At 47.9% G+C, this 26,847-nt stretch overlaps 1 protein-coding gene across 4 annotated transcripts; it reads left to right on the top strand.

Moving 5' to 3' along the window:
- The first annotated feature begins 1,314 nt into the window (after positions 1 to 1,314).
- LOC129713306 (dihydropyrimidinase-related protein 2) lies at positions 1,315 to 26,847 on the top strand. 4 transcript variants are annotated; one of them, XM_055662267.1, is made up of 14 exons: positions 1,315 to 1,846; positions 7,369 to 7,457; positions 7,615 to 7,799; positions 10,696 to 10,860; positions 12,240 to 12,301; positions 12,387 to 12,467; positions 14,369 to 14,437; positions 15,428 to 15,548; positions 16,669 to 16,825; positions 18,452 to 18,593; positions 20,599 to 20,769; positions 21,663 to 21,842; positions 23,189 to 23,360; positions 24,810 to 26,847. In XM_055662267.1, exons 1-14 carry the CDS (start codon positions 1,562 to 1,564, stop codon positions 24,899 to 24,901), a joined length of 1,971 nt encoding a protein of 656 aa, XP_055518242.1. In that variant the 5' UTR covers positions 1,315 to 1,561; the 3' UTR covers positions 24,902 to 26,847. The 4 variants fall into 4 exon arrangements, with proteins under 4 accessions (XP_055518242.1, XP_055518243.1, XP_055518245.1 ...); XM_055662268.1 differs by having other exon boundaries at positions 1,316 to 1,846; positions 23,189 to 23,354; XM_055662270.1 differs by lacking the exon at positions 1,315 to 1,846 and adding an exon at positions 6,198 to 6,532 and having other exon boundaries at positions 23,189 to 23,354.

The following is a 26,847-nucleotide window of genomic DNA, read 5'->3' as shown; positions in this document are numbered from 1 at the left end:
TCACTTAAAAATTAAATGCTTGGAATTGGTTGGCAGGAATTATTTGTCTTTTTTTCCAGTTGATGTTTACCCATCACTTTGCACAATCGAACAAGCTTTGTGGTGGATTGGATTTAACAAATAAATTCCTGAGCCTTACTGCTAGGAAATATAGTCTTTACTTTAGCCTTTACAGATACAGCGTGGAAACAGGCCCGTTTCCTAATAGCTCTGCAGCAGTTGAGTTTACCCATTTCGCTGATGGTAGATATTAAGGAACCTGAGACTGTGCTGATGCACAGTATAAGTGACTGGCTCTACCAGGGTTAGATTTCCATCCTGTGTAATGTCATGGTGGAAGTGGAGCCAGAGGATTCAATGAGGGCAAGGCGAGATTTGAGTTTGTGAATCCCGATGATTCCTGCCAGAATATGTGGAAGCAGTGGCTGGCTGAGGATAACATGGGACACATTGTCACTTCTGTGTGATCCAAATCTCCTCCCCCACCCAACTCGTGCCTGCCCCAGGTTAACTGTAGAGATTAGAGTAGAATTATACAGCATGGAATTGGGTCCAACTTGTCTATGCCAACCAAGGTGCCCCATCTAAGCTGGTCCCATTTATCTGTGTGATGATCAAATTTACACATGAAGAAAGAGGGTTTGTGTCCATGTGTGTGGGCAGGTGTGTGTGGAGCATGTGTCTGCTGTCTGTGTGGAACAGGTGTGCATTTGCCTGCATTTGGGGTGGGTGTGTGTCTGCCGGTGTGTGTGCGGGGCTAGTGGGTGGTGGGTGTGTGCGTCTGTGTGTGGGGCGTGTGTGTTTGCCTGTGTGTGTGTCTGCCTGTGCGTGTGGGGCGGTGTGTGTCTGTCAGTGTGTATGTGTGGAGTGGGTGTGTGTCTGCCTGTGTGTGTGTGTGTGTCTGTGGGTAATGTGTGTTTGCCTGTGTGTGTAGGGTGTTGCGTGTCTGTCAGTGTGTGTGTGGAGTGAGTGTGTGTCTGTCTGTATGTGTGTGTCTGTGGGTAATGTGTGTGCCCCTTTGTGTGTAGGGTGATGCCTGTCTGTCAGTGTGTGAGTGTGTGACTGTGTGTGTGTGGAGTGATGTGTCTTTGCCTGTGTGTGTGTCTGTGTGTGTGGGTAATGTGTGTTTGCCCCTTTGTGTGTAGGGTGATGCCTGTCTGTCAGTGTGTGAGTGTGTGTGTGGAGTGAGTCGGTGTGTGTCTGTCTGTGTGTGTGTGTGGAGTGATGTGTCTTTGTCTGTGGGTGTCTGTGGGTAATGTGCGTGTCCCTTTGTGTGTAGGGTGATGCCTGTCTGTCAGTGTGTGAGTATGTGTGTGTGGGAGGGGTGGGTATGTGTCTGCCTGTGCTGTTGAGGACCAATTTGCTTCCAAGTACAGCCTTGCTTGATTGATTGTTTTCGACAATGTAGAGCTCGCTGGTGAGCTAGGAGCTCAGCACATCGCCTCCCATTTGGAAGCAGATAGTGTTTTTCTCCTGCGGTCAATGGTATCAGCCCTGCGAAGTTACAGCAGGCAAACCTTCAGATGCCTCACCCACGGAGGTAGAGAAAGGGAGTCTGATCATGGCTGGGAGGACGTTTGGACAGGCGGAAACTCCGGCTTGGTTCACATGCATGGGATGGAAGCCGCAGCAGAAATCCAGCGAGGCTTCATCAGTGGCAGACAACGTCTCGGAAAACAAACCCTTGAATTTCCCCACTGTGGGTTGCGGCTGGTGTATACAAGGAACAGGCAGGAAAGATGCAGAGGCGGCTCGCTATGTAACATTCACAGGCAGCGAGGAGGAGAAGCCCAATATCGGCAGAACGGCTCAGCAGAATAAATCTCGACAAAATGCAGATACGGAGGTGAGAAAACCTGTTCCCTCTTTTAGTTTCTGTACTGCATGTTATTCTTGCAGAACCGCTGACAATTCAGACGATGAATCATTTAGTCGCTGTACAACTAAAAGCTGGCAATATATATTTCAGTAAATGCAGCCTTGAAAATGAAGGATTTTGTGCAAAGAATCTGTGTCTAGATATCTGCTGACACTGGTTGATTCAAAACTGTCGCAACTAGTTTTATACTTGACGTTAAATAGTCAATTCCTTTAAGCAGGAATACCAAACCATTTAGATTTGAGTTCAAATGCCCACCCTGTTCCTTTTGCACCACAACTCTGGACTTATTGAGCAACATGTTGATTTCAAATATATTTAGTGCCTGATATTACCAATGACAGTAACAAACTGGTTACTTTGAACCCTGTGAGCAGTCTGTTAGTAATGGTTTGGGTCCTGCTTCTGTTTATCAGATGGGTTGGGTTCATTATGTAATAATGAGGAACTGCAGATGCTGGTTTATCCCGTGGACAGACACAAAATGCTGGAGTAACTCAGCTGGTCAGGCAACATCTTTGGAGTAAATGGTAACATTTCGCGTCCGGGGCCCCTTCCTTCAGTCTGATGAAGGGTCCCAAAGGATTACCTATCCATAGATAGACACAAAAAGCTGGAGTAACTCAGCAGGCCAGACAACATCTCTGGAGAAAAGGAATAGATGACGTTACGGGTCGAGAAGTCTGAAGAAGGGTCACCTATTCCTTTTCTCTACAGATGCTGTCTGACCCGCTGAGTTACTCCAGCTTTTTGTGTCTATCTTCGGTTTAAACCAGCATCTACAGTTCCTTCCTACACATTACCTATCCGTGTTCTCCAGAGATGTTGCCTGGCCTGCTGAGTTACTCCATGTGTTTTGTGCCTAACTTGGGTCGGGTTCAGTATTAGGCCCTTCGTTATTGATGTATGTGTATTAATGGCTTTGACAAATGTAGAGGTCTTGATGCGAAATTTGATGACAATACTAACATTGGCAGTGTGGTTGTTCCTGCGGGAGCAGAGGCTGCAGAGAGATCTGGAGAAGAATGAGATAATGGACATAGCTGTGCCTGAACAGCCTCACCCACTCTACACAGAACTGCTAACCATTTGTGCTCATTGCAATATTATCTGTTCCGACACGCCTATGTGGCTTATTTCAAGAAAAAGAAGGGGAATTTATACTATGTCTTTCAGGACAATCCAAAACACTTTTCAATCAACGTGCTACGAACATAGAAACATGTAAACATATGAATTAGGAGTAGGAGACAGCACGGAATCTCTGGATGGGATAGGATGGGTTAAGTAGGCCCTATTGTTCAATGATTCAATGACATTGGCAATCTTATCCATTTCTTATTTCGAAGCTCCGGAGATCTCCCTCCCCTCTCTCTTTCTCTCCCTCCGTCTCTCTCTCCGTCTCTCTCTCTCTCTCTCTCTCTCCCTCCCTCTCTCTCTCTCTCTCTCTCTCTCCCCCCTCTCTCCCTCTCTCTCTCTCCCCTCTCCCCCTCCCTCTCCCCCTCTCCCCCTCTCCCTCTCTCCCCCCCCCTCTCTCTCCCCCCCTCTCTCCTCCCCCCTCTCTCCCCCCCCCCCCCCCCCTCCCCCCCCCTCCCCCCCCCCCCCCCCCTCCCCCCTCCCCCCCTCCCCCTCTCCCCCTCTCCCCTCTCCCCTCTCCCCCTCTCCCCCTCTCCCCCCTCTCCTCCTCATTAATTTCCTGCCATACAGCAGGCCATCTCAATAAATGGTTTAGTTGGCAGAGATTCTGTGTGTCAATGATACGATATGGACCATTAAGGATTTTCCCTGGCACATCAATGGAGTCCATTAGCGGAGGTGTGAGACGTGGTGTGGGCGAGCATTTATTGCCCATTCTTGCCCCTGTGAGTCACTGAGGCCCACCGAGTCCGTGCCAAACATCAAAGCACCTGTCACCCCTCTGGGTGGTTTCTGAGGGCATTTAAATGCCAGCCATGTTATATGTGAATACACAAGAGACTACAAGCTGCAGTGGCTGTAATCCCTTTTCCATTCACAGATAGGATAGTCAGAAGAAGGGTCCCAACCTGAAACACCACCTGTCCGTTATGACCCTGTATGCTGTCTAGTATGCTGAGTCCCTCGAGCACTTTGTGTTTTGTTTCTCTCCACAGATGCTGCCTGCACTGCTGAGTTCTTCCAGCACCTCGTGTTTTATTTCCTTGCACAGATGCTGCTGGTTTGATGAGTTCCTCCAGCACTTTTGGTTTGCTCATATTTTATGTGGATCTGGAGTAACGCTTACACCAGTCCAAGTTAGGGGCAAAGAATTCCCTCCCAAATGGCTATTGGCGACAGGGTTTTCATGCTAATGTTGTACTTTCATGCTGCCTCTTTGATTGCAGATTTATTTCACCAACTGAATTTAATGCCTCACAGTTTCCAGTGCTGTTGGGAGTCTGGATAAGGGTCCTGACCCGAAACGTCGCCTGTTCATTCTCTCGACCAATGTTGCCTGACCTGCTGAGTTACTCCAGCTGTTCTCCCTTATATATCATCAGTCCAGTAACATAAGCATCACGTAGAAACAAAGAACTGCAGATGCTGGTTACCACACAAAAAGCCACAAAGTGCTGGAGTAACTCAGCTGGTCAGGCAGCAACTCTGGAGAAAATGAGTGGGTGACGTTTCGGGTGGGGAACCTTGGATTGCAACCTTGTCGTGGTCGGGGAGCGTGTGTGTCTCAGTGACCCCTAGAGCTATGCCAGCAGGAGATTCGTCTCCTGTTAGGGTCTCCCATGCTGGACAGGTCGAAGGGTAGAGGCAAAACGAAGAGCGACCCACTGGTCCTCCAGGTTGGAGGTTGAGCACAGGGCTAACAACCCTGTCTCGTAAAACAAACATGTTACGGAAACAGCAACTGAAGGAAACGACACTACTGAGTGGAGGACCCTCGTTGCTGCCCTACAAGCCAGGAGGCATCATAGGCAATAAAGAAGAAGACCTTTCCTCAGACATAAGCATCACTTTGCAACGCTCCTGGTGATGTATGTGGGATGTTCATCACCTGCAGAGTAACTCAAAGCTATCTTACCCACCTGCGACCCGGGTTCAATACTGACCTCAGCCACTGTCTGTGTGGAGTTTGCACATTCTTCCTGTGACCGTGCGGTGCGGGTTATGTTTGGGGGGGCACCAGTTTTCTCCCACACCCTAAAGGACTGTTAGATTGATTGGATACTGTATATTTCCTGTCTCTCTTCCAGTGACTCCTGACTTAAATGGCCCTGTGAACAACTGTGGTGCTGCCCATGGTGACACCTGACAGAGAGCATGGAAACAGGCCCTTTGGCCCAGTGTGTCTAGGCCAACCCAGATTCCCCATCCAAGCTAATCCCTCTGAACCTTTGCTATTCATTTGCCTGTCCAAATGTTTTTTAAATATTGTTATAGTACATTCGCACCACGGGGCTAGACTGTGTCTGAAATGAGCGTAAAACGTTTTGCTTTGCTACATATAAAGACATAATCATGGTCATAGAACGTGTAGACAAGCCCTTCGGCCCAACTTGCCCACACCGACCAACATTGTCCCACCTGCCTGCATTTACAATTGATACAATTTATTTGTTGTAATTTGAACCTCATTGAGGTTCAAACGAAATTTGGTTTCTGCAGTCATACAAACAAGTAGAAGACCCAAGACACAACACAATTTACACAAACATCCATCACAGCGAATCTCCTCCTCACTGTGATGGAAGGCAAAGTCTTATCTCTGCCCTACACTTTTTAGCGCATATCCCTCGAAACCAGTCCTATCCATGGACCCAACCAAATGTTTCTTGAACGTTGGGAGTCATACAGGACGGAAACAGGCCCAATGTGCCTATGCTACACTGGTCCCACATGTTCACGTTTGGCCCATATCCATGTACATGTCCAAATGTATTTTCTAACTTATGATAGTACCTGCCTCAACTACCTCATCTGGCAGCTCCTTCCATTCACCCACCACCATATGTGTATATATATTTTCTTGATTTTTTTCTCTCCTGAAAAATAGCGTTTTAGTTCTCATTTCCTAACTGTAAACCTAGTTACCTTTGTCAAAACAAAAAAAGGAGATTGCTGCAGTTTTTCTGTTTTTCCCTCTGCTGTTTTTTTTAAAATTCGAGATGATGTTGGCGTCGGGGGGGGAAAGAGAATGTGTCGAATAGAAGAACTACCCGGACTGTGTGTGTGGGGGTGGGGGTGTAGAGGGGCAGCAATCTGTCTGCGCCTTTGCGGGTTGGAGAATTCCTCGTCTCGCACACCACGCTGGAGGTAGCGACCTGATCAGCCGACCCGCCGGTGGAAGCCAATCGAGGCAGCGGAGAGGTTGGGCTTAGACCGGGGTCTGGGCGCGGCTGGACCTGGACGCATGCTTTGCTTTGCTTGCAACCGCAGCTTGGGCTAATTGCATTATTGCTGTCGCCTCGCCCAGCTGGAAGCATCAGGGGGTGGGGGCAGGGACAGGAGGCGGAGGCTGCAAAGAGAAAGAAAGAGGCGCAATTTTAAAAATTATATGTTTCTATAAAGAATTGCAAACGTCCCGGGGGCTGCAGTGAGAACCGCTTCTTGCAACACAGCATTCAATTGCAAACAATCACAGCCATGTCTTATCAGGGCAAGAAAAACATACCGCGCATCACGGTAAGTAATGTGGGGGCTTTTGTGAAATTCGTGCCGGTCGCTTCATTTTGCAATTTCACGCTGAAATGACAAATGGAATGACTTGCGGTGACCGGAGCTGGTTTAAAGGGACGGACGGACCGACCGACCTGCACGGTTTTAAGCGCAGTACGTTTTCCATACGTGCTGAAACCAAGGACAGCGACTGTGTGCAGTGTTTGTCGGGGATAATGGCGGTGTCTGGCAAGGGCTGAGTTTTTTGTTGTTGTTGCTCTGTGTGTCTCTCTCCTGCTTCCCCGCAATTGTGAATCCAATCCATATAATTGGAGAAAAAAAATATTGCCCGGATTTCCATTCAAATTGCATACAATCCTTCTGAGAAAGAATTCAAAACGATTTATTTTACAAATAAATACTACAAATATAAATGTTGCACCGTTCCTTCCTAAATGCACTGCAACAATGATATTTATCGTGACCTATTTAGATTGACGATTTTATTAGAAAAAATAGCAGCGCAAATATTTTTGAATCATAATAATAGTGGCGCATCATTTGTTGTATCGGTTGTAAATATGAATGTCTGGTATATTCAGGGTAGGACTATGTGCCTATTTTTTTTCTGCATCGAGCCCATTCGTGTTATAGTGTAATTACAATATTTGAAAAGCTTCACTGGTTCTTAGAAATTGATACTGTTGCAATACTTGCATCAAATTTTTTGCAACATTATGTTTTTAATATTGAAATACTTGGGTTCATTTTTATCTTCCTGTTGTTTTATTGTGAGCAGTCAAGAGCTTGGGTGAAAATTAAATTTGTCTTCAATTGAATGGATTTAAATTGGTATCTTTCAGAGCGAACGTATGCTGGTGAAGGGTGGCAAAATCGTTAACGATGACCAGTCATTCTTTGCTGACATTTATGTAGAAGATGGGCTGATCAAGTAAGCTGTCTCTGTTGTGTATGTTTGGCTATGTCTGTTGTGCTGCAGTAGTATTTTAGTGTGTCTCTAAGTAATTGAATCAGCCCCTTTTATTGGAAAGTTGATTGTGTGCTTTCTCCCGAAAATACTTTATTTTCCTTCTTGTCGCATGTCCTAGGCAAATTGGCGAGAATCTGATTGTTCCCGGTGGGATTAAAATGGTTGATGCCCATGGAAGGATGGTGATACCAGGCGGAATTGATGTTCATACCCGTCTACAGATGCCCAGCAAAGGAATGACGTCCGCAGATGACTTCTCCCAGGGAACAAAAGCAGCCCTGGCAGGAGGCACCACCATGATTTGTAAGCTTTGATTAATAAAAAAAGATGTTGCTTTTGAAAAAAAAAAATTGTTTGGGAAAAATGATCTTTGCAAAAATATTGCACTTGGAACAAGTGTAAAAAAGCATTGCCTGGGTGTAATGTAATTGATTGTCAGAAAGCCTAGGGAGGATTACAATGGATCAAAGATAGACACAAATGCATTTGCATGGGATGAAGCATTCATGTGCTTTGTGAATAGATGCTTTGTAAAATCTCCTCCTGTGGTTCACCCCTCACTGTGCCCTGTATAACTGTTGTAGACTGTTGACCATCATAGTCTAGTTTGTCAGAGGGCTCACCTTGATTTGTGATTTGTGAATTTTTAGTGATATCCACATTCCTTAAAATGGAGTTGTTCCTCTTTGCTTTTCACCCTCTCCCTCCTCTACGGGAGGGGAGTTATTCATTGGCACAAGCAAACTCCACGATGTTTTGTGCACATAAGTTTAGAAGGGGAGATATGCTTGAGGTTTAACGAGTAAAATTCGGAGGAATTCTTAGCATGAATGGAGCAAGATGATTTGTGAAGTGTGGGGAGGAGTCCTATGGTTGGGATCTGTTGTGTAGGGAGGAAGTGCAGATGCTGGTTTAAACCGGAGACAGACACGAAAGGCTGGAGTAATGCAGCGGGACAGGCAGCATCTCTGGAGAAATGGGATGGGGGATGTTTTGGGTCGAAAACCGAAACATCTGTCTGGATGTAAGGGTCTCAACCCGAAACATCACCTACTCCTTCTCTCCAGAGATGCTGCCTGAGTGACTCCAGACTTTTGTGTCTGCCTTTGGTTGTGACCTGCTGTTTGTGAATGGTATTTAAAAATGCCTGCAGAACATGGTGCGGATCCTGATATGTGGGGGGAAGTGGCATGTGTCTAAGTGAACGGAGTGGTGCTTGGTCAATGAACTAGAAGCCTCTACAATAAAGACAGCCAATACAGTAAACACTGGGAGTTTGGGCTGGCTGTCAACAGAAGGTGTTAAACTGTGATTTTCTTTGCACTGATCAGCATTGAGGTTGCTTGAGAAGGCGTGCAATGCAATGGGGAGTTGTTCTCAGAGTTGTGCATAACCTTGTGTAATCTGAAGAATTTCTGAACCATGTTAATTTGGGATTGAACCAGCAATGGATCAGTTATGGAAAATAGACACAAAATGCTGGAGTAACTCAGCGGATCAGGCAACATCTCTGGAGAAAAGGAATGGGTGATGCTTTGGATCTGGACCCTTCCTCAGACTGGGATCCTGCTTAGTTTGAAGTCTGGTGTCTTGTAGCGGGTTCTGGCAAGGTCAGTGTTCAGCATTAATGTCCCCGGGAAGATGATGAAGATGCATCTCTGAAGGCTGCTGCAGTCCACTTAGTGAAGATAATGCATAGCACATTTATTTTCCTTGACACCGCTGACTGATTTGCTGCGGCCATTTCAGAGTGCAATTAAAATCCAGCCATGTAACTCTTTAGACTTTTGTAAGGTTCTGGATGTAAGGGTTAATTGTTAATTGGCTTTGCTTAAATTGTCCCTAGTGTGTAGGACAGTGTTAGTGTACAAAGTGATCGGTGGTCGGTGGGGAGTCAGTGGGCCAATGGGCCTAATTCCGCCAGGAATTAGGCCCTTTGGCCCACTGAGTCCCCACCGACCATCGATCACTTTGTACACTAACACTATCCTACACACTAGGGACAATTTACAATTTTACCAAAGCCAATTAACCTTCAAACCCTGTACGTCTTTGGAGTACGGGAGGAAACTGGAGCACCCGTAGAAAACCCAGGCAGTCACGGGGAGAACATGCAAACTCCGTGCAGGCAGCACCCGCAGTCAGGATCGAACCCAGGTCTCTGGTGCTGTAAGGCAACAGCTCTACCGCTGCGCCACCACGCTGCCCCTCCAAGACTGCCATCGCGTTGAGAAGAGTTGTGGAAGGTTGGCAGGCCTCCTTTCCCGAGAGAGCGTTTTCCAAAAAACCCATCTGATTCTCCAATCTGTCACCATCAGGAGTAACTATCTTTTCATTCCAAATTCACTCAATTAACTGAACCTGTTCCAGATATCAATTAAACTGTTTCGTAGAATGTAGAACAGTAAGCACAGGAAGACTACTTTGGCCCCACGATATCTATGTTGAACATGATGCCAAGTTAAAGTAATCTCTTCTGTCTGCATGTCATCCATATCCCTCCATTCCCTGCATATCCACATGCCTATCTGAAACACCACAATGATATTGAGTCAGTGAGTGATACGGTGTGGAAACGGGTCCTTCGCCAAACCTGCCCAACCTGCCAACATGTCCCAGCTACACTAGTCCCATCCATATCCCTCCAAACCTGTCCTAATCCTGTAGAAGGTTAAAATCCCTTACCTACAGCAACCTTATTTGACCTTCAGATATTTGCTTCCATCACCACCCTTAGCATTGTGTTTGAGGTACCTGGAACTCTGTATAAAAAATTTACAGTTTGTATTTTTTTTTTTTAAATGCCTGCACATCTCCCTTTAAACTTTCCCCCTCTTACCTTAAAGCTAAGCGTGGAAACAGGACATTTGGCCCACCGAGTCCGCACCGACCAGCCATCCCCACACATTAACACTCTCCTACACACACTAGGGACAGTTTACACACAAACACCAAGCCTATTAACCTACATACCTGTACATCTTTGGAGTGTGGGAGGAAACCGAAGATCTCAGAGAAAACCCACTTGGTTGGGGAGAACGTACAAACTGAGTACAGGCAGGCACTTGTAGTTGGGGATATCTCCAGCGCTGCAAGCGCTGTAAGGCAGCAACTCTACAGCTGTGCCACCATGGCCGTCCGCATTACACTACTGCAACTGTATATCTGTACAGGTAACGTGTACGTTTGTTTGTTTCAGTTGACCACGTGCTGGTGGAGCCTGGGGTCAGTCTGATCACGGCCTTCGAACAGTGGAGAGAGTGGGCGGACAGCAAGTCCTGCTGTGACTACACACTGCACGTTGACATCACCGAGTGGTACAAGGGGCTGCAGGAGGAGATGGACTTCCTGGTGAAAGAGCACGGTGAGGCGCAAGAAATGGTCTCGTGTGCGTGTCAGCGCGAAGCGACTGTAACCCGTGGGCTATTAGTACCCAAGCCACTTGGCCTACGAACCTGTATGTCTTTGGAGGGTGGAAGGAAACCGGAGCACTACGGAGAAAACCCACGCAAGTCACGGGGAGCACGTACAAACTCCTTACAGGCAGCACCCGTAGTCAGGATCAAACCCGGATGTCTGGTGCTGTAAAGCAGCAACTCCCAGTTTAGTTTATTTCCACGTGTGCCAAGGGACAGCGAGAAGCTTCTGTTGCGTGCGATCCAGTCAGCAGAAAGACAATACATGATTACAATCGAGATATTTACAGTATGTAGATACATGATAAGGGAATGACGTTAGGTGCAAAGTAAAGCCAGCAAAGTCCGAACAAAGATAATCCCTACCAATATGCTGCCCTCCCTATGTCCCTTGCAGCAGTGTGCTGCCGCTTGGGGCACTGCAACATGCATTACAGCTGGCGAAGCAGCAATGCAGCGAGACACTGCAGTAGCTAATATGCACACTGCAAGCTCCCACTAAAACAACCTGCATGATAGTGACACGTAATGTGTTGATTGATTGAGGAATGAATATTGGCCGGGAGCCCAGGGACGACTGTCGTGGTCTTGGGTGGAGGGATCTTTTGCATCCACAGCTCCCGTGGTGTAGCATTGCCCAATACTGCATTGAGCCAGAGTCACTGCGCTGAGAGCCCTGGAAGTGGAACCTGTCCCGCCAACCATCTGGGGGTAGGGGGAGGAAAGATGCAATCGCACAGGCCAAGCTGATCAGCTGCCAGATCAAAGCAAAGAATATCACTGTGACTTGTCACGTGTGACAATAAAGTATCTTTCATTCATCCATTCATCCATCCATTCATTCATGCATTCATCCATTCATACATCCATTCATTCATGCATTCATTCATGCATTAATTCATTCAATCATTCATTCATTCAGTCATTCATCAATCATTCATTCATAAATTCATTCGTATGGAAGAGTTGACAAACTGTCCCTGTGAGTTTGATTTGGAAATGGGTCTGCGTTTTATTGAAGAGAGATACAAAATGCTGGAGTAACTCAGCGGGTCAGGCAGCATCTCTGGAGAGAAGGAATGGGTGACGTTTCGGATCGGGATCAATACTCGGTGAATTTGGTGAATCAATACTCTCACAAACAGAGTAAACTCTCATGATTCACATTGTGTGCGTGTTTGTGTATATAGTGTTTTTAAGGGTTCCTCTTTCAAAGGTCAAAAGACTTGACTTTCCCAAGTGATTTTCCCAAGTTAGTCATACAGTGTTCCTGATTTAACACGGAGCCATCAATAAAGGATACTCTTACTTTCCCACTCCTCTCTAGGTGTGAACTCCTTCCTCATCTACATGGCTTACAAGGAACGCTACCAGCTCTCTGATGCCCAGGTAGGCTGGCAACATATTCTGAACAACATTGCTGCCACCTTCTAGTGTCCATTGAACATTAACCTATCCCTCCTTTTGCCCGCAGATGTACGAAGCCATGAGTGCAATCCGCGACTTGGGGGCCGTCGCTCAGGTTCACGCTGAGAATGGTGACATTATTGCTGAGGTACACGGTTGGGGAAGGAAGATGCGTGCGCGCGCCCCTATCTGTGGTAGCGTGAAGCGCCATTTTATCGTTGACTGGATTAAGCAGATGGCAATGGACTTGTGTTAACGGGTTTCCCTCTGTCCCATCAGAATGGTCGGTAAGGTAGTGTGAGATCTTCACAGAACTAGAGGATTAAGACTAGATCATTCAGTTTCTGGTTTGGATTCCCCCTGATGTAACTCCATTCACTTGCGCCTCCAATCCCCAAATGGATCTGAAGCCACAGCTCGAACTGATCCATTAATTGGCTTTAACTTAGCTTTTCGTTTAGTTTAGTGATATAGGGTGGAAACAGGCCCTTCAGCCCACCGAGTCCACGCCGACCAGTGATCCCTGTACACTAGCACCATCCTACACACTAGGGACAATTTACAATTCTTACTGGAGCCAATTAACCTGCAAACCTGTACGTCTTTGGAGTGTGGGAGGAAACCCAAATTCCCAGAGAAAACCCACGGGGAGAATGTACAGACAAGCACCCGGGTCTCTGGCGCTGTAAGGCAGCAACTCTACCTCTGTCGGCAGCAGCTCCAACTGACGTCCTGCAAGGCAAGGACAGATGGTTGTCTTGTAGGACATGGTCTTTCTCTGCCACCTCACTACCTTCACAGCCCATGCCTGAAGCCCGTCTTGCTGACACAGACTGCTTAATTGCTGAGGAGTTGTAAATTGACCTGAACATTGCGCAGTTCATCAGCAAAAAAAATGTGTCTTGTAATGGAAATGACTGAAGCTGTTTAGGCCAAGTGTGGGAGGTCCAGAATGACAACGGTTAAGATAGCTGTTCAACACAAGTACTTTTGACATACAGTACATGGTTCTTGAGAGTCATCCTTTGATGTACAGCTATCCATAACCACACAACAAGATAAAAGATACATTTATTTATCACGTACCAATGGTGCAGTGAAATGTGTTGGCACCATACATCCATACAACACAAGGTTCATCCTTTGATGCACAGCTATCTAACCACATAGCACAAGGGTCTTGAGTAATCCTTTGATGTTACAGCTAGCTACAACTGTACAGCACATGGTCCTTGGGAATTATCTTCTAGATTAAATGCAAATAGAGGATTAAATAGCATGTTGTATTTTTATTAGATATTAATGGGTTTTTTTTAAAGAACCTATTGTGATTAGTAATAAGGAATTGGAGGGTGTGCAAGACTTCAGTTGAACAAAAATCTCTGGCAAACCTCTGAAGGAGTATCAGTGAGCAGGTTGTTGGTGAATAATGTCACTCAGTGGCATTGTTCTTGGCAGCTTCCATTCATGTGCCGAGGATCCAAAGTAGACTGATTTTAGGTGGAGGTTTGCAAGCTTTGGATTTCTCTTTTACTGCCAGTGCTTTTCTACAGTGTCGGGTTTCAGCCAAAGTTGTAACTGGTCTGGAACAAGATGTGTGCCCAGTTCTGAATAACGTCCTTGGCGTCAGGCTCCAACGTGTTGGACTATTTCTTGATGTTGCAGTTTAGTCTACAGCGCAGAAACGGGCCCTTCGGCCCACCGAGTCCGCACCAACCAGCGATCCCCGCACACTAACACTGTCCGACACACACTAGGGACAGGTTTTGCATTTGTACCAAGCCGATTAACCTCCAAACCTGTGTACGTCTTTGGAGCGTGGGAGGAAACCGAAGCACCCGGGGAAAACCCACGGGGTGAACGTACAAGTTCCGTACAGACGGCACCAGTGGTCAGGATTGAACCCGGGTCTCTGGTGCTGTGCGGCAGTAAGTCGTGTCCTTGGCACCATGGAGGCTTTTCCAGTGTGTCTGACTATTTTGTGACATTGCTGTTCTCCAAAGATGGCACAGACTGCGCCCTGACCACGTACTGTGCTTCATGTTACAGGAGCAGCAGAGAATTCTCGCGCTGGGCATCACTGGACCTGAAGGCCACGTTCTAAGCAGGCCAGAGGAGGTGAGACTTTGGGTTTTGTGGAGCTGGTGATCAAACAGCACAATTCACTGAGTCGCAGCACGAAGCAGGTCATGCAGCCCAACACATCCATGCCAACCAGCTTGCCATGGTTACACGAGCTTGGACCCCAGGATTAAACCTAACTCCACTTTTGTGTATTACCTCCAGTCTAAGGATATCCTTTCCTTAAAAACCTGGGACTGGAACAAAGTGGTTTTATTAGTGCCCTGTATAGCAGCATCAATGTTTTCCAACCTGTATCTTTAGTAGGAAAGGCCAGTGTTTTATTATAAATGGGTCTAGGAGTACAATTAGGCCATTCGGCCCATCAAGTCTATTCCAACATTGAACCATGCAGCATGAAAGCAGGCTCTTTCACTAATTCCCACCAACAATCAAGGACCCGCTTGCAGTAATCCAACATTAACTTTATTTAATCCCCATAGCTCCATCCAGATTTTACCCACACCCACACACTAGGGACAAATCATAGTAGCAGGTTGACCTACCTCTGAGAACGAACATGAATGCATAGCAGGCATCAGAGGTCAGGATCGAACCCAGATCACTAGAGTTTAGTGTAGTTTAGAGATACAGTGCAGAAACGGGCCTTCGGCCCACTGAGTCCGCGCTGACCACCCCGTACACCAGCACTATCCTACACACTAGGGACAATTTATAATATTTACAGAAGCCAATTAACGTACAAACCTGTATGTTTTTGTATTGTGGGAGGAAACCGGAGTACCTGGGGAAAACCCACGTGGTCACGGGGAGAACGTACAAACTCTGTGTACACAGCACCCGTGATCAGGATGGAACCTGGGTCTCTGGCGCTGTAAGGCAGCAACTCTACCGCTGTGCCACCCAACGTACCACTCCAGCTGCATCTACTTGATCTTCATTCGGTGCAATTGGGTTGGGGGTGCTCCAGATTAACGATGGGCCGAGTGGTCCTCTTTGTCATTAGTTTTCTCCGTCTCACTGCAGGTTGAGGCGGAAGCGGTCAATCGGGCCATCACTATAGCGAACCAAACCAACTGCCCGCTCTATGTGACCAAGGTGATGAGCAAGGCTGCAGCTGACATCATCGCTCAGGCCAGGAAGAAAGGTGTGTGGAGAAAACCCGGAGTCTTTTACCTAATGTAGGGGATGCCAGAACCCGATGATATAGGTTTAAGGTGGGAGGGGAAAGATGGAATGGGAATCTGAAGGGCAGCTTTTTCACACCTAGGTTGGTGGGCACACGGAATGAGCTGCCAGAGGAGGTAGTTGGGGCAGATACTAAAATAACATTTTAAAAACATTTGGACAGGAAAGGTTTAGAGGGATATGGGCCAAATGCTGGCAGATTGGTCTAGTGGAGATGGGTCAGCATGGACAAATTGGGCCGAAGGGCTGCTCTATGACTCTCATGTCCTAGATTATGGGGCTGTCCCACTGTACTAGGTAATTGAAGAGTTCTCCCGAGTTTCTCCTGATTCGAACTCGGAGAATTACGGTAATAGCCGTTCGTAGGTACTCGGGGCTCTCGTGGACATTTTTCACAGTGCTGAAAAAACATCACGAGTTACCGCGTTTCACGAGTACCTGCCGTTATCATTACGGGCAGCTATGAGATGTCCCCGAGCTCCGGCGTAGCCGCAACGTACATTCTACGTACTTACCACGAGTTTGATATTTTCTAAACTCGGGAGACCTCTCGAGTTACCTCGTACAGTGGGACAGGCCCTTTATGCACTTCCACAGCACTCTTTGTCCCCTTCAGAGGATCCAAAGCACTTCACAGTCAAAGGAGCACTGTTTTCAGTGTGTTGGATGGAACTGCAGATGCTGGTTTACACCAAAGATAGACACAAAATGCTGGAGTTACTCAGCGGGTCAGACAGCATCTCTGGAGGAAAGGAATAGGTGACGTTTCAGGTCGAGCCCCTTCTCGACCCGTAACGTCAGATTCCTTCCCTCCAGAGATGCTGCTTGTCCTGCTGAGTTACTCCAGCATTTTGTGTCTATCTTTGGTGTAATGGAGGAAATGCAGCCGGCAGTGCACATTATAAGTCATACAGTGTGGAAGTGGGCCATTCGGCCCAACTTGCCCATGCAGGCAGTATCCAGATGAGCATTAAAAGTTATCGACCTAGCGCTGGGTTTAAAAATGATCCACGTGGTTTGAGATTTTTTGTGCTCAATGATACAAGGTTTTGATCTAATTATTGGTGTGTATCTACCAGGTACTGTTGTGTATGGGGAGCCAACCACTGCCAGTCTAGGCACGGATGGATCACACTACTGGAGCAAGAACTGGGCCAAAGCCGCTGCCTTTGTGACTTCCCCTCCTCTGAGCCCCGATCCAACCACGCCAGACTACTTGAACTCCTTGCTGGCCTGGTACGTCTTCAGCTTTCTTGGTACATGTCCCCCAACAGAAACTAAGAGGTGGCAACAGTGTCGCAGCGGTAGAGTTGCTCCCTTATAAGGCTGGACACCCGGGTTCGATCCTGACCTCTGGTGCTGTCTGTAAGGAGTTGGTACGTTCTCCCTGTGACTCTGTGTGCTCCGGTTTCCTCCCACACTCCAAAGATGTGCAGGTTTCCAGGTTAATTGGCTTCTACAAGTTGTTCCTGTTGTGTAGGATAGAACTATGCAGGTGTGTTCGTTGGTCAGCGTGGACTCTGTGGGCCGAATGGCCTGTTTCCACGCTGTATTTCGAAACTGAACCGGTTAAACCATTTGAAACAAAGTCCACAATTGAGTTAGAAACAAGGAACTGCAGAAGCTGGTTTATATAAAAGGACAAAGTGTTGGAGTAACTCAGTGGGACAAGCAGCATCTGTTCTCCAGAGATGCCGCCTGACCTCTCCTTACTCCAGCACTTTTTATCCTTTGTGCAATTTGGGTGTCTGGTGGGGCGCAGAAGGTTAAGGGGGGACTTGATAGGGGTCTTTAAAATGATGAGAGGGATAGACAGAGTTGACGTGGATAAGCTTTTCCCACTGAGAGTAGGGAAGATTCAAACAAGAGGACATGACTTGAGAATTTAGGGACAGAAGTTTAGGGGTAACATGAGGGGGAACTTCTTTACTCGGAGGGTGGTAGCTGTGTGGAATGAGCTTCCAGTGGAAGTGGTGGAGGCAGGTTTGATTTTATCATTTAAAAATAAATAGGATGGGTATATGGACGGGAAAGGAATGGAGGGTTATGGTCTGGGTGCAGGTAGATGGGACTAGGGGAGAATAAGTGTTCGGCACGGACTAGAAGGGCCGAGATGGCCTGTTTCCGTGCTGTAATTGTTATGGTTATATGGTGGGGTGGGAGGGTGGCAGTGGACAGTGTTAAGCATTGGACCCTTTTTCCTCTGTCACTATTAAAATAACGACATTAGTTACATTAACAATTGAGGTATGGTGGTAGAGTGAATCTGTAGATAGGTTAGTGCAAAGATGATCTTGATGTGGTACATTCAAATGCCACTGTGTGGAATGTTAAGTTGGATAAATCGGGTTTGGATAAATCAGGGGATCTCCGCGTACCAACACTATCCTACATGAGGGACAATTTACATTTATACTAAGCCAATTAAAGTCAAAGTCAAAGTATCCTTTATTGTCATTCAGGCCTTTCGGTCTGAATGAAATTTCGTTGCCTTGCAGTCATACCTATAATAAAATAACAAAACACACAATAAACACAAATTATCCGACGTCTTTGGAGTGTGGGAGGAAACCAGAGCTTCCTGGAGAAAACCCACGCAGGTCACGGGGAGAACAAACAGATAGGCACCCGTAGACCGGATCGAACCCGCGTCTCTGGCGCTGTACGACAGCAACTCTACCGCTGCGCCACTCGGGACAATACAGAACCATTGGCCAGCCATGTCATGATGTTCTATTGGCGGACCAGGTGGAAGGAACGCTGGTCTTGGCCCTAAGACTCTTGGCCTTCATGGTGTACGTCTCAACTGACTGTCAGAGTGCCCAAAGCCCTCCTGTTGAGTCTTGTCCCTCCTCTCTCCAGCGGTGATCTGCAGGTGACCGGCAGCGCGCACTGCACCTTCAACACCTCCCAAAAGGCAGTGGGGAAGGACGACTTCACCATGATCCCAGAGGGCACCAACGGTGTGGAGGAGAGGATGTCCATTGTGTGGGACAAGGCGGTGGTGAGTACCTGAAGCCTGTGGAGAAGCTGCAGAGAGGGTGGGGCTGTGTGTTGAGGGTGGCCCTACGCATTACGCATTAGTTGCGGGAACGACTGAAGGAATTGCTGGCGTCTGATGGATGATTGAATGAGTCGACAGATATGTACCCGTTCTGTGAAACAAGTCGGGATGTTGGAAGCTGACCCTACACGGTCATCAAGGGAGAGATTTTTTATTTTCATACATCCCTACGGTGCAAGGGACTGGGTTTTGGAAGACAGTGCCAAGGCTGATGCCTCTGCTCAAGTTGTGCATTCAGATTCAGATCTGATTCAGATTCAATTTTAATTGTCATTGTCAGTGTACAGTACAGAGACAACGAAATGCATTTAGCATCTCCCTTGAAGAGCGACATAGCAAACGATTTGAATAAATAATAATAAGTGTCCGGGGGGTGGTGGTGATTGGCAGTCACCGAGGTACGTTGTTGAGTAGAGTGACAGCCGCCGGAAAGAAGCTGTTCCTCGACCTGCTGGTTCGGCAACGGAGAGACCTGTAGCGCCTCCCGGATGGTAGGAGGGTAAACAGTCCATGGTTGGGGTGAGAGCAGTCCTTGGCGATGCTGAGCGCCCTCCGCAGACAGCGCTGAAGGCATTTGCCCACAGTGGCAGGAAGTTCAGTTTAGTTTTAGAGATACAGCGCGGAAACAGGCCCTTCGGCCCACCGAGTCCGCACCGCCCACCGATACCCATACTCTAACACTATCCTACACACTCTAGAGACAGTTTATAATTGTACCAAGCCAATTGACCCACAAACCTGTACATCTTTGTGGAGTGTGGGAGGAAACCGGAGATCCCGGAGAAAACCCACGCAGGTCACGGGGAGAACATACAGACAAGCACACGAAGGCAGGATGGGACCTGGGCCTCTGGCGCTGTAAACAGGCAGTGGGGTCACCTGATGTTTATGTGCCTCCCATCCCATCATAATGTTAATGGCCCATCGTACATTGATGTGGATGTGGATGGCCAAAGTGAATTAACACCAGTCCCTACAATGTCCATCATCAAATACTGTGGGGGGGGTCAGTGTTTGTCCTCTTGCTTCCTGCTAATTACGTTTTCGGGCGGCACGGTGGCGCAGCGGTAGAGTTGCTGCCTTGTCGTGCCAGAGGTCCGGCTTCAATCCTGACTCTGGGTGCTGTTTGTACGGAGTTTGCATGTTCTCCCTGTGATCTCGCTTTCTCCGGGTGCTCCGGTTTCCTCCCACATTTCCAAAGACGTGCGGGTTAATTGGCTTCTGTAAATTGTCCATAGGGTGTAGGATAGAAACTTAGACAATAGGTGCAGGAGTAGGCCATTCGGCCCTTCGAGCCTGCACCGCCATTCAATATGATCATGGCTGATCATCCAACTCAATATCCCGTACCTGCCTTCTCTCCATACCCCCTGATCCCTTTAGCCACATGGGCCACATCTAACTCCCTCTTAAATATAGCCAATGAACTGGGATGGAATGGAACTGGTGTATGGGGTGGTTGTTGGCCGGCATGAGATGAAGGGTCTGTTTCCGCGCTGTATCTCCAAATTAAACTAATTTGATTATCGTGAGGTACTCCACTCCAGATATGTAGGATAGAAACTTAGACAATAGGTGCAGGAGTAGGCCAGCACCGCCATTCAATGTGATCATGGCTGATCACCCCAATCAGTACCCCGTTCCTGCCTTCTCCCCATATCCCCTGACTCTGCTATTTTTAAGAGCCCCATCTAGCTCTCTCTTGAAAGCATCCAGAGAACCTCCACTGCCCTCTGAGGCCGAGAATTCCACACTCATCACTCTCTGTGAGAAAAAGTGTTTCCTCGTCTTCGTTCTAAATGGCTTACTCCTTATTCTTAAGCTGTGTGTGGCCCCCCCTGGTTCTGGACTCCCCCAACACCGGGAACATGTTTCCTGCCTCCAAGCCCTTAACAATCTTTTTGTTCCCTCACTGAGATGTCTCCCGTTGTTTTAACACCCGCAGGTCTCTGGCAAAATGGACGAGAATCAGTTTGTGGCTGTGACCAGCACCAATGCAGCCAAGATTTTCAACCTGTACCCGAGGAAGGGTCGCATTGCTGTGGGCTCCGATGCAGACCTTGTCATCTGGGACCCCGATGTTGTCAAGACCATCACCGCCAAGAACCACAACCTGGTGAGTGCTCTGGCTTCTGGCTCTTGTTTCTGCAACACTGTGCAAGCAACGAGTCAAATAATCCTAGTCTGAGTCACCTTGAGCTAGCCCCCAAGTAGTTGTAGTTTCCTCTCGCCTCCAGTTTCCCTCTCCCCTGACTCTCGGTCTGAAAAAGGGTCTCGACCCGAAACGTCACCTGTTCCTTTCCTCCAGAGACACTGCATGACCAGCTGAGTTACTCCAGCTGTGTGTGTGTGTGTGTCTATCTTTGGTTTAAACCAGCATCTGTAGTTCCTTATGTAGGAAGGAACTGATTGATGCTGAATTGAACTGAAGATGGCTACAAAATGCTGGAGTAACTCAGCAGGACAGGCAGCATCTCTGGAGAGAAAGAATAGGTGATGTTTCGGGTCGACTCCCTGCTATGCCATTTTGGTCTATCTTCGCATTAAAGATTCTTTGGACTTGTACATGACACTGAGGTAGTGGAGAGATCTCTTGAGCCAACTTCCAGAAGAAAACTCGCCCATGGGAACTGAATCCCACCGGGAATTTGATGGGAAGAGGGGAATGTGGGTAGAGAACGCAGCAGTTTTCCCAGCCCTGATGTAATGTGTTGCCAAGGTGTTAGAAACATAGAAAATAGGTGCAGGAGTAGGCCATTCGGCCCTTCGAGCCAGCACCGCCATTCAATATGATCATGGCTGATCATCCAAAATCAGTACCCCGTTCCTGCTTTTTCCACATATCCCTTGATTCCGTTAGCCCCAAGAGCTAAATCTAACCCTCTCTTGAAAACATCCAGTGAATTGCCCCCCACTGACTTCTGTGGCAGAGAATTCCACAGATTCGCTACTCTCTGGGTGGAAAAGGTTTTTCCTCATCTCGTCTCTTGTTCCCGCTTCTCCGATCAGGCTGTGGAGTACAACATTTTTGAGGGGATGGAATGCCGCGGAGGACCCTTGGTTGTCATAAGCCAAGGGAAGATCGTCCTGGAGGACGGGATCATCCATGCTTCCGAAGGCTCCGGCCGCTTCATCCCCAAGAAGGCATTCCCGGATTTTGTCTACAAGAGGATTAAAGCACGGAGCAAGGTAATGGGTTTTTCCGTTACTTTACTTGGAAAAGAGTGGCTGTACGGTTCGCTGAACACCCACGCACGGTCCGCCTTGGTCTATGCAATTTCCTGGTTGCCACACATTTTAACTCCCCATTCCCATTCCCACACTGGCCTTTCTGTCCTGGGCCTCCACCACTGTCAGTGAGGCCATGCGCAAATTGGAATAACTGCACCTTGTGTTTTGCTTGGGCAGCTTACAGCCCAGTGGTATGAATATTGATTTCCCCCTCTTCAGGTAGCCCTGGCATTCCCTCTCTCTCAAACCCTCCCCCACCCAAGTCGCATTAGCGTCTCATTTTCACCCTACAAACAGCTGTTTCCTTTATCATCATTAATTTATTTGCATATCTTTCATTCTTTGTTCTTTATTGCTCCACATCACCGTCTCTATCTCTCGTTTCCCTTATCCCTAACCAGTCTGAAGAAGGGTCTCGATCCGAAACATCGCCCATTCCTTCTCTCCAGAGATGTTCGGCACGGACTTGTAGGGCCGAGATGGCCTGTTTCCGTGCTGTAATTGTTATATGGTTATATGCTGCCTGCCCCGCTGAGTTACTCCAGCTACTTGTGTCTATCTTTGTTATGAATATTGACACCATAGTCATCCTGCCCGTTTCCCTGTTCACATCCGTACATCCCTTTGTTATCACCCCTTCCACAGCCAACAATGGACCATTGTGGGCTCCACTGTTCCTTGGTCATCCGTGCCGGCTCTGATTTTTCATACCTTTAGTATCCCTCTATCCCCTGACTCTCAGTCTGCAGGAGGGTCTCAACCTGAAACGTCACCTATTCATTTTCTTCTGCCTGACCCGCTGAGTTATTCCAGTATTTTGTGCATCTTCGGTGTAAAAAAGCATCGGGAGTTCCTTCCTTCACATTCTGGTTGTTGGTTGTCACGTGCTGATGTTCAGTGAAAAGCTTGTTGTTGTTGTTTCGTGCTATCCAGTCAGCGGAATGACAGTGCATGATTACAGTCGGGCCGTAATCTGGGAAGGGCCTGTTTCCGTGCTCTGTCTCTAAAGTAAAGTGTAAAAAGGCCACTACCTTACTTGGGGTGTGTGGCGGCACGCACGGACAAACACGGGCACTGTGGCGCGAATGGACAAACATGGACACTGGCGCACACGCACGGACAAACAGCAGCGCTCTGGCACACGGACACTGACGCACGCTCACACTGGCGCGCACGGATAAACACGGGCACTCTGGCGCACACGGCGCACTCTGGCGCACACACACGACACTGGCACGCACGGACACTCGGAAACGGACACACATCTGCCAGTGTATGTTAACCCTGCAACCTTGTTTTCCCAGTTGATGGAGCTGCATGGTGTACCCCGAGGCCTCTACGACGGCCCCGTCTGCGAGGTTTCCGTGACCCCCAAATCGCTCACGCCCGCCACCTCTGCTAGGACCTCGCCCGCCAAGCAACAGGTGCCCCCTGTGCGGAATCTCCACCAGTCAGGGTTCAGTTTGTCTGGTAAATGTGTGTCTCCTGTTTGATTACTTTTCGGCATCTTTATATAACTTCGGGCAATGTTGATCTCCTGGGTAGTGTAGTGTGTTCTGGGCACTGAGGGACGCTTGTGTTGGTTTAGTCTACTTGCTTCAGTAGGCAGCGAACCTTTAGACCTATGTGATGTTACCAGATGATAAATGTTGTGTACATGCAGCCCATGTGGCCTGCCTGTGACAGTGTGAGCCTCCTGGTACAGTACTTGTAGGTGCCTATGTTCCCACCTCACTGTGAAGACTCTGCACGGACAGCTCCCGAGGTCAGGATTGAACCTGGGCCTCTGGCGCTGTAATGGGAACTGCTCTGTCTCCGACCGGAAGGCACTGCAGAGGGTGGTGAAAATTGCCCAACGCATCACCGGTTCCACGCTCCCCTCCATTGAGTCTGTCCAAAGCAAGCGTTGTCTGCGGAGGGCGCTCAGCATCGCCAAGGACTGCTCTCACCCCAACCATGGACTGTTTACCCTCCTACCATCCGGGAGGCGCTACAGGTCTCTCCGTTGCCGAACCAGCAGGTCGAGGAACAGCTTCTTTCCGGCGGCTGTCACTCTACTAAACAACGTACCTCGGTGACTGCCAATCACCACCCCCCCCCCCCCCGGACACTTATTATTTTTTTTTCATTCAAATCGTTTGCAATGTCGCTCTTCAAGGGAGATGCTAAATGCATTTCGTTGTCTCTGTACTGTACACTGACAATGACAATGACAATTAAAATTGAATCTGAATCTGAATCTGAATCTTGAATCTTGAATCTGAATCGGTAGGCAGCAGCACTACCACTTGTGCCACTCTGCTGCCCTAATGTTTCTTAATGGATTTTTTTTTACTTTAGAGATGCAGCGTGGAAACGGGCCCTTCGGCCCACCGGGTCTGTGCCGACCAGCAATTACCCGTACACTAGTTCTATGCCATCCCGCGTTCCCACCATACGCACTGGGATACGCACAATGTACCAGAGGCCAATTAACCTACAAACCTGTGCGTACGTCCTTGGAATGTGGGAGGAAACCGGAGCACCCGGGGAAAACCCACACGGTCACAGGGAAGAACGTACAAAATGCGTACAGACAGCACCCGTAGTCGGGATCGGACCCGGGTCTCTGGCGCTGTAAGGCAGCAACTGTACCGCTGCGTAATGAATGAACACTTTAGTGGCATGTGACAAGTTACGGTGGAATTCTTTGTTTTGCACACCCAAGGTATGCGAAGAGTCGCTACATAAAGGGCGGCGACAAAGATACAAAGTATCCCGCGACTGTTTCCCCCCCCCGACGGCGGTTCCCCAACGCTGAGTCCTCTGTTCTGCGTTACTGTGCGTTTAAGATGCTGGGGGGGGGGGGGGGTGCGGTCAGGAGTTAATGAAGGGAAGGTATGTCTCCTTATTCAGACTAACTTCTCTCCTCCTCCTTTTCATCAGGTGCCCAGGCGGACGACAATCTCCCGCGCCGTACCGGCCAGCGTATCGTCATGCCCCCTGGTGGCCACACCAATATTACAATGCTCGGGTGATCTGGATCCGGGGGCAGTCACCGGTCCTGCTGACACTGCGGGCATCCCTTTCGTCCAGTGTGGTTATTTTGTTTTTAATTTCGGAAGAGCCTGTGACAGTTACTGTGGGCAAGGAGTGCTGGGCTCTCATGCACTCCCCTCCAGTGGTACACTGCTCGCCAACACCTAGCGCGAGGCAGTATCAAACTCCCTCACCAAGCCCACCACGTCCCGGTGTGACAATGTACAGGAAAGAACTGCAGATGCCGGTTTGCACCGAAGATAGACGCAAAATGCTGGAGTAACTCAGCGAGGGACAGGCGGCATCTCTGGAGAGAAGGAATGGGTGACTTTTCGGGTCTGAAGAAGGGTCTCGACCCCAAGCCTCACCCGTTCCTTCTCTCCAGAGATGCCGCATGTCCCGCTGAGTTACTCCAGCATTTAGTGCCTCTCCTGATGGCAACTGGTTTATTTAAGTAATAGAGCACCTTGATTGAAGGAGGTAGGAATGAATTCCTGGCAAACTCCGTGTGCAAGAGAAGCATTATTGTGGCAGACTAAATAATGAATAACTTTAATCGGGGAAATCGAGAAAAATATAGCTCGGAGCCCAGTCTGTTTGTAGAAGACACAGTCTGGGATATGTAGCATTTGCATTCTATTTAAATTTTATTTTAGCCATTTTAACTGATTTGTTGAAGCTTTTTTTCAATTAAATAATATGTCCTTTATCGCGTTTTATTTGTGAATTGCACTAACTGTGGAAAATTCATCTCCATCACTGGGAAGTGGGAAATGCTGGCACTGTTTAAAAAAAATCAGTGGCATTGCACATCCAGAAATGGAAAGGTAATTTGTTGCTGGTTTGTCTGTCCTACTTTGACTAAATATACACAGTGGAGGAGGCTGGAAATATCACCCAATTTGCCCTGTTTCGTTAGTCCTCCTCAAAGGACTATCAAGAGCAGTTTTCTTCCACAACTGCAGAGGATGCGTTGTTATGTCGTGAAGTATAACTACTGTTTGCATGTGTGTATGGAAGATGGAAGTTTGGTGATCCATGCAAGGCCGCAGTTAGAAATGATTCTAGTGTTAATCTTTCCATCGACTCTTCCAGGTGACAAACTCGTGCCTTTCCAATAACTTCAGTGGATTGTTATCCAACAGAAGTGGGTGGGATGTTGTCCCCTGTGGCACGTGTTAAATGTCAGATGTAGTGATAATATGGTTTCAACTCTGCCTTCTGAAATTTGGTCCTTCTTTCGTGTGGCTTGTGCACAGCCTAAAGTTGTTGGACAACTTGTTCTATTTGATCTTCCGTTTGTGCACATCGAGTTGATTGCATTAGTCGAAACAGGGCGGACCACGTGAAGGTTGCAATCTTCCACCCCAAATTTGGTCCTAAATGGAGCAAACATTGACAAGCCGGGGTTTAACGTGAATGTGTACCTGGTGCAAACAACAAAGGAAGAACTTGCACTCCAAGTTGTCTTCCTGGTTCCCTGCAGTTTGTGCTGCCGGCTCTTCCAGTCTGCCGTCTTGCTTTGGTCTCCAATCCATAGGGAATTCACTGTTGCCTTCCTCTCTGGGTGCTTTACCGTCCATTTTGCCGTCTTGTCAATTGATCGATATTTCAGACTAGGGACAGACGGCATGTTCATTGACGTCCTGCTTGAGGTTATCAGTCTAGGGGAGTTGTGTAAGTTAGTGACTGCAGTGACTTGATGCTCTGAAACTCATTGTAATTATGAAATGTCGTCTTGATGCATTTTTACTTCCCAAACCCTGAATTGTATCTTCGTAAAGAGGTGTAAACCAGATTGAGTTGTTGCCTTGCGGTTCGAAGGGTTAATGGTACTGCCCTTGTCTGTTTTGTGTTCACTGTTGTGTTGAGTGAAGTTGTGATTTGTTCCTTAAAATGAAGGTTGACGGAAAAATAAAGTTTTACTGACCTGAACACACAACAA

This window comes from Leucoraja erinacea, chromosome 35 (assembly GCF_028641065.1).
Source record: "Leucoraja erinacea ecotype New England chromosome 35, Leri_hhj_1, whole genome shotgun sequence".
Taxonomy (NCBI): Eukaryota; Metazoa; Chordata; class Chondrichthyes; order Rajiformes; family Rajidae; genus Leucoraja; species Leucoraja erinaceus.
Note: the sequence above shows the minus strand (reverse complement) of the source record. Positions and strands in the feature narration are given on the sequence as shown.

Coding starts and splice junctions, on each gene's coding strand:
- LOC129713306 (XM_055662267.1), top strand. CDS start 1,562: ATGGCTGGGAGGACGTTTGGACAGGCGGAAACTCCGGCTTGGTTCACA. Junction 7,458..7,614: donor GTAGAAGATGGGCTGATCAA/GTAAGCTGTCTC, acceptor CGCATGTCCTAG/GCAAATTGGCGAGAATCTGA. Junction 14,438..15,427: donor TTCTAAGCAGGCCAGAGGAG/GTGAGACTTTGG, acceptor GTCTCACTGCAG/GTTGAGGCGGAAGCGGTCAA.